Source organism: Centruroides vittatus, unplaced genomic scaffold (genome assembly GCF_030686945.1).
Source record: "Centruroides vittatus isolate TY-2023 unplaced genomic scaffold, ASM3068694v2 scaffold_3046, whole genome shotgun sequence".
Lineage (NCBI taxonomy): Eukaryota > Metazoa > Arthropoda > Arachnida > Scorpiones > Buthidae > Centruroides > Centruroides vittatus.
Window position 1 is genome coordinate 2,186,038 of NW_027122699.1, and position 9,037 is coordinate 2,195,074.

The window sequence follows — 9,037 nt, forward strand, 5'->3', positions numbered from 1 at the left end:
TTGTGGTTTTTTAATGGTTGTACAATAAGTCAAAACCTGTTCATTCAAGTAAATTTAGCTACAGGTTTGTAATTTTGACCAGCAATGTATAGATTGATCAAATGGAAAAAACTTACTTAGGAGGAGTAAACTAGGTGACAACAGGAGTGTGTGGCACACAAGTGACTTGTCACACACCGTTAATTTATTTATACTGTATAGAGTTCAATGTTATTTCTTGACTAAATTTCTCGTGACGCATAGTCGGGCAGTAACAAGCGTGGTCGATTAATGGCATTGTCAGGTCTAGTTTTCACAATTAAACTTTACATTTGATCACTCCATACAATGTGAAAATTGATTTATATATTTTTACAATAGATATCTATTAACTATCCAAAATAAATATATTTATTCTAATAAACAACATGCCATTTATAATGTTTATTAGAGTGCAACTATTATTCCTATTCTTCAGAAAATATTTTAAAATTATGCATGTTTGTTCATTCTAAGTTCATTTTCTGCTCTAAATATGTAATTTAATTTTGTTCTAAGTACATAGAATGCTGTGTTTATAATAATTATTTATTTATTCTTTGTGAGAATCACAATCATATATTACTAATATGTCAAAAATATCTTTCAAACTGATTAGCATAATATATTTTTTTTCTATAAACAATTTTTGCAAAACAGAATTCAAGAACATTTAATTAAAACTTAATCACAATATTATTTTTCTATAATATTTTTTTCATAATTCATAATTATTCCATAAAATATTATGTTAATTACTTATATTAATAAGATAAAACACTGTACCTCTCCAAAAGAAAATGATTACTATTCTCATAATATAGAAAACAATGTAAATAAAAATCAAAGCTATTTGTTAATTTAGTTTTTAGATTTTATCAAAAGTTGTGCATATTCCAAAGTTGGATATTGAGAAAATGTGGTATGAATTTATAAATTTAACATATCTCCAGCAGAAGCACACAATTTATAAATTATTATCAATACTTTAAACTGTAATTTAGTATATATTTACTTTGCCATCAATTAATAAATCTTATTCTTTTTTCAGCGAGAAGTGGTATTATTTCTTTAGCTCATACTAAAGCTAGCAAGGTCAGAAAATTTATTTTTTATCTAAAAATCAATAAAAAGTTGTTATTTCTTTAATTATTCTTTGTAGTATATGTTTTATTAATATTTAATTAAGTAGAATGCATTGCTTCATTCCAAATATTAAGACACTATATAAATAACGAAATTTAACAAGATACATTTAATTTCTGTAAACTATAAAATTTATATGATTAAAATATGTTTGTGAAATTACAATGAGTAGTAACTATGATGAAATTTCATGCCGAATCTGTATCATTAAGAGAACGTGTTATTTTTAAATGAATTTTGTGTATCTGGTTATACTCTGGTTTACTAGAGAGCTTGAAACAATGATAACAGTAATATAAAGTCTGGAACACTTTCTAGACTTCTGGTGACAATCTTCAGAAATATGTGGTCATGAAAGAATTTGCAAAAATTTGAAAGTTTTTTGTTTTAGCTATCAATATCGAAAGTTTTTTAATTTACATACCTTGAAGATGAGCTGTAAGACTTGAAAGTAATCAAACAAACAGCTAGATCCTTGCTGGATTATAAAAGTTAATTAATTAATAAGATATTAAGCTCGAAAACGTTTATGACGATCTTTCGTTTTGTATCCAACACCGGTAAGAGGTTCTCGAAAGTGTAAGATATTAAGCAATTTGGTTATAGATAGGTGGCTCAACTGTCATCTTGTGTTAAATATTATTACCATATTGGCCCAAATATAAGTCAACTCCCAATTTTGGAATGCTTGTGACAAAAATTAGGACTTGAATATAAGCTAACCTTTTATTGATATTAGTTTTATTTGCATACCAAAAATTAGCAGTTTGCATTAAAACATTTGGAAAGTCATTTTATCACTTTCATCTTTGTCAGAACTTTCGTTGTCATCATTGCCGTCACGGTCTTTGGATTCCTCAAACAGTACATACTTTGTTCTGCACAAGTTCTTGGTAACACTTGTGTGACAATACTTGAGTGCCCCCTATGCTTCGGCACCATGGGACCGAAGGGTCGACATTGCGTCGGCGAAGACTGCAATGATTAATTCATCGGGACTGACACCACTGTGTTTTCTGGGTAGACACAGAGATCATTACAGTACATTCGCCTTTACGTGCGAGCGGTTGCGTCTGTGGGTGGTTGGACTCTGGATGGAGACCGATTGGGCAAAAGAAGTTACTTTACAAATCGATTATAGAAAATAACACCCATTTATTGATTATATAAACTAGTTACACATGCTTTAAGTGAGAGAAAGAGTTTACAAACGTTTGTGTGTGGTATTTACCTGAAGATCGCTCTCTTGATTTGGATCCTTTTTCGGTGGAGACACTATAGTCCTTGGGGTCATCGGCTATCGGCAGTTAAGCTTCGATTGCTGGCTATCGGCGGCGAAGTGTATCCGAGCGTACACACACGACCAACCTTCGCAGATCAACGAACTTACGCTGTGGACAAACTCCTCTGTTGCATCATCAGACCTTCTCTTTTATTTGGGGTCCTCCCTCTCGCAACTCTTTTTCTGTTTTGGTAAAATCGTCCTCCACGTCCAATGGCGATTTTTGCATTTTATTCCCGATGACACATTCGACGTGTCACCCCCAAACAAGGAAGCAAGTCCATGGGAAAGGATATAATCACATCCGTAGCAATCTTTTTATTCTTTCAAAAAATTTTTGAATAGAATTTTTTTGTCAAGTCTGACCTCTCAACTTGGTAACATTACTTAAAGGCCTTTATAAACTTTATAATTGTATCTTCACCAATTTTTTAATAATTTTACAGTTAATCTAACACAAGAATATCTGGAATTTTTATTACTTTTTATCTATGCCATTGATTATGAAAATTCTCATTGAATTACATTTCTTTCTTCTCAAAATTATTTTAGTTAGAAACAAGATTTCTTTTGAATTTCAAAGTTGGACAACAAAGGTTTTTTTTTATAGAATGAGATATGTTATAAGCAACAAATTGTAACTATTGCTTCTTTTCTGTCAATGCCAATAAAAATAAAATTATTGAAAGTTAGGACATGTCTCGACTTTGTTCTATATGTTCTGGATGGTAGTCTGCTTGGCATATAGGTCACACCGGAAGAAATAGGCTTTCTTGCATATTTCACATATATTCTGGAAAGTGTATTTTATTTTATGACTAACAAAAATGAAACTGAAACCAAAATTTTATGCTTCATTTTCGTTTATCTTATTTGTTTTATAACTGTCTAAAACATATAATCATATCAAATACATAAACTTATAATTACAATAGAAACCAAAGCCTGATGCCCTGATACTAAATCAAATGACTGCCATAATTAATCCGGCTATTATTATGCTATTAATAATTACTTAATATCTAATTTGGTATTAGAGGTAGATGTTAAGTGCCATCTCTTATCTAAATCAATAATTATAATAATTTGTTAAATAATTTAGAACAGTTTAGATGAAAGAACTAGCCTGGAGCGGGAATTTAACCCACAACCTCTGCTTATGTGCAGTGCACTACCAGTTACACCACCTGAACCTCCAAGCAATTCTCCACTTCTGGATGTATTTAAACCTAGATATAACCATATGCTGTTACTTGTAGTACCAGCTGGAGACAACTATGCCCACAGCCTAAGTACTCCTCCACTATAGCACTTGGTCAACTATCGCTTTACCTGGAATGGTGTATGTATATATACATACATACATACATACATACATACATATATATATATACACACACATACATATATAAATATAATAAACATCCTGATTATTAATAGCTCAATTAATTATGGTAGTCATTTGATTTAGTTACAATAGAAATTAATTTTACAATTTTATGGTAAATTTTTGGCAACCTTCCCCAATTTTAGATGATTTAGTTCGCAGCCTTGTTGCATGATAGGTACAAGTTGACTGGTGTTTAGTATTGCTAAACAATTATGCACCAAATTTTAGTGTCATTTTAACCTCTATGGTGCATACCACACAGTTATTGAAAACAATGGAAACTTTAATCAGACTCGAATTTAGGTCAAGAGTGATTTTTTTTGGCCCCCTTGAAATTGGGAAAAATATAAACTAATATTTGGGCCAACATGGTATTATATAGACTTGAAAGTATTTGGGACTGTTACTGTTTTAGTTATTCCCTTGAGCTCGCCAGTATAACTAAACTTTAAAAATTGGAGATTAAAAACACAAAATTAGTCTGAATTACATTGAAAATAAGTTTTAATTCTTATTTCTGAAATAATTCTAATCTAAAATATATGTATGTTAAACAAAATGATAGTAAAAAATCATGTTCTAATCTAATGATTATTTAATTTCAGAGAAGTGCCGTGGACAATTTCGTAGGTAAAGATGTTCAAGATGAAGTCGGAACGGAATCTGAAAGACACGGTCAGTGGCTGAGGAGGAGACGTCTGGACGGAGCATTAAATCGCGTTCCGCGCAACTTCTATCCTCAAATCTGGAGCGTATTAGAGAAGGTAATGTTGGATCTGTTATTTCAAAAAACTGTTGCAAAAATTCTATTATGTTGTTAACATCTTATTTATAAACATAATGAAAAAACACTACACAAGATATCTCTACTTCTTTATTTAAGTCAAATTTAAAGTAAATAAAACTCTACATTAATCAAAGTGTTACAAAGGACTTCTTAATGTTTTCAAGATCATTTGTCATCTTCACACTATCATCATTCTGTTAATTAATTGTTGATTGAACAAATTCTTTACTTATACATCAGATCCATTCTATTCTTCTGAATTTGATAATATTTTTTAAACAGTGCCTTTATACTTTTGAAGTACTGTTTAAAAGATAAAAGGCACTAAAAGTATGAAACAGTAGTTAAATTCAAGAGTGTAAAAAGTATAGAACAGATTTGAAAGAAATTTGTTCAACTGATGATCATTATTCAAAAACACCTTTGATATGTTGATGATGTGAAGATGAAAATCAATCATAGAGAGGAGTTTACACTAAAAAGTGTTTAATGTTTTTGTTGTTAAACTAGATACCAAACTACTTTTAACAAGTTAAATTCTTTATATTTCTAGTGTCAAGGATTATCGGTGGAAGGAAAAGTTCTCAGCCAGCAATTAACCGGAGAGGTGAGTCCCTTTATAGTCACAATTTGTGCAGACTCGTCAAAGTTTTATATTTTGAAAATTGCTCTTAACAGATGACGCCGGGAGAACTAAAATTTGCCCTTCAAGTCGAACAGGTTTTAAACAGCATACCGCAACCGGAATACAGGCAGCTAATGGTGGAAGCATTGATGGTGTTGACACTAATAGTCGAACACAACGCCGTGCAGTGTCTGGGAGGGACAATAAACGTGGAACATCTCGTACACAAAGCCAATCAGATATTTCTAGAAGACCAGGTTGGTATTTTAAAGTTCTCAAGAATTTTTACAAGCCAAAACCGACCCTTTCGTTTTTAAAACAGAGAAAAGTGGACGGAGACAGCACGCTGTGTTGCGCCGCAAAAGAATCCGAGCGGGTGAGCGCCTGCGGCGGAGCGGCGGGAATCTGCCAGCACTTCTACGACAGTGCACCCAGCGGCTGTTACGGAACCATGACCTACATGATCCGGTCGGTGGCCTCCACGCTAAACTGTTTCCCGAAGGACGAGGTGGATTGCACCATCAGTTGAGATAAAATTATATTAATATTCGTTTGAACAAAAAAGAAATAATTTAAGATGACTCTGCAGTATCAAATTCCAAAAATCATACTTATGTGTATAAAAAAAAAAAAAATCAAATTTGCATGAATTTTCCCAGCATCAATGAAGAGTTCCTCATCTAGAAATTTTATCAGTGTTTTTTTTTCTAGAAGGGTTGTTCTGTATATACTTTTCTTTGATTGAGAATCGAACGAGAGGTCAGTTTCTTTTTTTATTCGGGCTTGTTTATATTTTATATCAGTTTTTAGTTCTCCTTTTATGTTGTTTAGGAAGATACATTTACTTAGAGATTTGTGTATATTAAAATTTTAAAGTGTATCCTAAGAATAATGATTTTAATTTGAAAATTTCTGATAAGAGCCTTATTGATGTGCTATATTCCCGAATTATATTGTTATTTATGTAAAAAAAAAAAAAAAAAAGAAAGAAATGAAACTATATTTTGTTTATAGGAGAATTGTATCCTGTGATAAGCATTGTTTATTCTGTAGTCATTAGGAAATGTATTATTACGTTACCTGAATATTTTATCTTAATGTGGAGTAGTTTAATTCAAAATCAAGCAAAATTCTTAAGTTTCCGAATTAAAAATATGCAACTTGGAAAGTCTGTATGGCTATTATTTCCAATAATACGTATATTGTCTGTATAATCAAACTTTTTGTCTCACAATTGTATACTTAAGAGCAACTTATGTTAATTTTGTGGTAAATTCCATACAAACTGAATTTTTGATCTGTGCCAAGATGGAAATATGCATTTTAGTCAATAATTTATGGAATTTATTACAGTAATAAAGTAACTACGAGAACAAAATAACGATTTTTGTCATTACAACGATCCCACAATTCTACGATCTCTCAACTCCTGAATGTACTCTTGTAATTTCTCGTATCCGGTGGCTTCGGGCGGGTAGTAGTGTTTGGGAGGAGGACCTTCGACCAGTCTGACGAAATAGTGGCAATATCTATATTTGACCACTCCGAATCGCATTCTGGCGTGTTTCCTAAGACCCTTGATGTATCTTCCCCTTCCGACGAATGATTCCCCTACGGAAGAACCATAAATCGTCAAAAGGAACCGTCGGGTTCGACCGACAAAGCCAAAACCGTACTTACCGACCCACAGGTTCGACCTGTATTCCACATGATGTTCGTTAACCGCTAATTCTTGCGCTTCTTTTAAAACCTGAAATTTAAGATGGTAATTTTGAATATTATTCCATTTTATAAATTTGAAGTTTATGCCACAAGAACTAACTTCGACAATAATCTGGGCGCCCTTTTTCGGCACGTGAGAGAGCTGCTTGATGGCCTCGTCCACCGACATTCCTCTTATCTACAAGAAACGGAAACAGTAAGGTCTCAAAGACGTGGTTAACGGAAGAGAAAATGCAATAAGTATACTAACTCCGGCAGCCAAATATTGCATGTTTTTCGTACTGTATTTGATGTTGTCTCGGTTGTGACAGACCCACTAAAAAATGCAGAGAAAAAAAATAATGAAATATCAAAATCCACAACGTTATCCCGAAATGCGTCTCGTGACACGCCGGCGATTTGGTACAATTGTAAATGTGTGAGCGTTGCATTTGTCCAAAATTTAAAAATAAATGGTCCTACTTACAGCAGGTCTCCGAGGTTCGTGCGGTTCCTGCGGAGGAAATATTTCTTTATTTTTTTCCAACCAGATGCCTGCACCCGGAATTTCTTTCTTACAGAGGAGAGCTGACGAATGGAAGTGTTTTATCTGTCCGTTTGCATTGCTCCACCTCGACACGCGGAGGGCGGAGGAAATCTGTGCGTTACTCAAGAGGAGATCCCAATTCTTTGCCGGATTCCCCAAATTTATCGTATTTAGAAGTCGCCTAAAGAGACCTGAAAAATTAAGATTAAAGTTAATTCTTTTTCTTCGTCCGGAGAATTTGGAGTAGAATACCGGTTTTGCATCGTAACTTTAAATTATAACACGTTCGAGCTCGGTCGAAAAACTCTCGGACCGCTCAAAAGCGCTACGATTCGGCCACAGAGGTCGAGTTACGCGTCTCGTTTCTCCATAACAACAACCCTCAAGAAACTGCGGAAATGTATGCAAAAGTCTTCTACTTTCCAGAGAAGGCCTAAAAGCGTACTTGGATTAATCTTTCATTATATGCTACGACTAGGCAGGTCGTGGCATACAATAAAAGATTACATATTCAAATGAATACAATCAATTTCTTTCGATAACACAGATTCCAGAATATCATTTACTTGCCAACAGTTAGAATTAGCTGAAAAAACATGTGATAATAGGAGATATTATGGAAACACTTCTGCATATAAACTTGTATTAAAGGGTTAATCTTGGCTACCTAAGGGGTAGCCAAGATGGCGGCTCGTCTCTAATTTCAGCAAAGAAACAGTGAGACGCACGTTCTAACCTAACCTCACCTATTCTAATAAATTACCATACTTATTAGCAACCAAACTATTAGAATAGGTTAGGTTAGAACGTGCGTCCCACTGTTTCTTTGCTGGAATTGGAGACGAGCCGCCATCTTGGCTACCTAAGGTAACATTAGCCTATCAAAGTAAACGTTTACATTTTTCTCATCCGAGGAATATAAGAAAATCGATGTGTAAGTTTGTGTTATAGATAATAATAACGAAAAGTTAAAATGAAGGATTTAAAGTCAGGAGTATATTGTAAATTTATTATTTGATGAGCAGCAATTAAATTTTAAAGGTGACGTAGTGAAAATGAAAACTTTCAGAAACAGCGGAACTGTACCGTCATTTCGACGCCATGTTGGATCGAGCGGCTCTATCGAAGGGGGCTATTCGTTTCCAATGTGGCGTGGGAATGACGGTGGTGCGCTTCATCCGCACCGGTACGTCTGTAATTACCGAATAGCTATTTTTCAAACAATACATCTAATATCTGCACGTGTCAGGCACGCCAGACTATTAAATTTCTTATATAAAGCTGGAAAACGCGGGTTATAGTCGGATCCTTATTTTAACACGTATCGACGTATAATGCCGCCATCTTGATTTCTCGAATCGACAAATGCTTAATCCACGTCTTAACGGTTTAAATATTCATAAAAATTACTTCTACGATACAAAAAATAATAAAATTCGCATCAAAACATTAAATTTCGAGAGCAAAAGCAAATCGTACTCACACGCCGCCATCTTTGTCCACTTCGCTAGCCCATTTATCGCCAAAGTCAAATAATCCGG

The 9,037-nt window shown here is 33.7% G+C and overlaps 2 protein-coding genes across 5 annotated transcripts in view; one reads left to right on the top strand and one right to left on the bottom strand.

Annotated features, from left to right (window-relative positions):
- Positions 1–6,416, top strand: part of LOC136988123 (probable phosphorylase b kinase regulatory subunit alpha) — a 48,088-nt gene extending 41,672 nt beyond the window's left edge. For 2 of the 4 annotated variants that reach the window (XM_067285944.1, XM_067285945.1), the window contains exons 27-31: positions 1,070–1,113; positions 4,442–4,600; positions 5,177–5,230; positions 5,302–5,505; positions 5,571–6,416. In XM_067285944.1, the coding sequence (XP_067142045.1) occupies positions 1,070–1,113; positions 4,442–4,600; positions 5,177–5,230; positions 5,302–5,505; positions 5,571–5,777 (668 nt within the window). In that variant the 3' untranslated portion in view covers positions 5,778–6,416. Of the gene's footprint in view, positions 1–1,069; positions 1,114–4,441; positions 4,601–5,176; positions 5,231–5,301; positions 5,506–5,570 lie in introns of those variants that run through there. The other 2 variants (XM_067285946.1, XR_010882721.1) reach the window with 2 other exon arrangements.
- mRpL22 (mitochondrial ribosomal protein L22) lies at positions 4,698–9,031 on the bottom strand. The gene is made up of 6 exons (XM_067285953.1): positions 8,980–9,031; positions 7,437–7,687; positions 7,221–7,286; positions 7,071–7,148; positions 6,929–6,998; positions 4,698–6,859 (listed from the first exon to the last, which is right to left on the bottom strand). The coding sequence occupies exons 1-6, from the start codon at positions 8,987–8,989 to the stop codon at positions 6,642–6,644; spliced, it is 693 nt and encodes a 230-aa protein (XP_067142054.1). The 5' UTR covers positions 8,990–9,031; the 3' UTR covers positions 4,698–6,641.
- Positions 9,032–9,037: the final 6 nt, after the last annotated feature.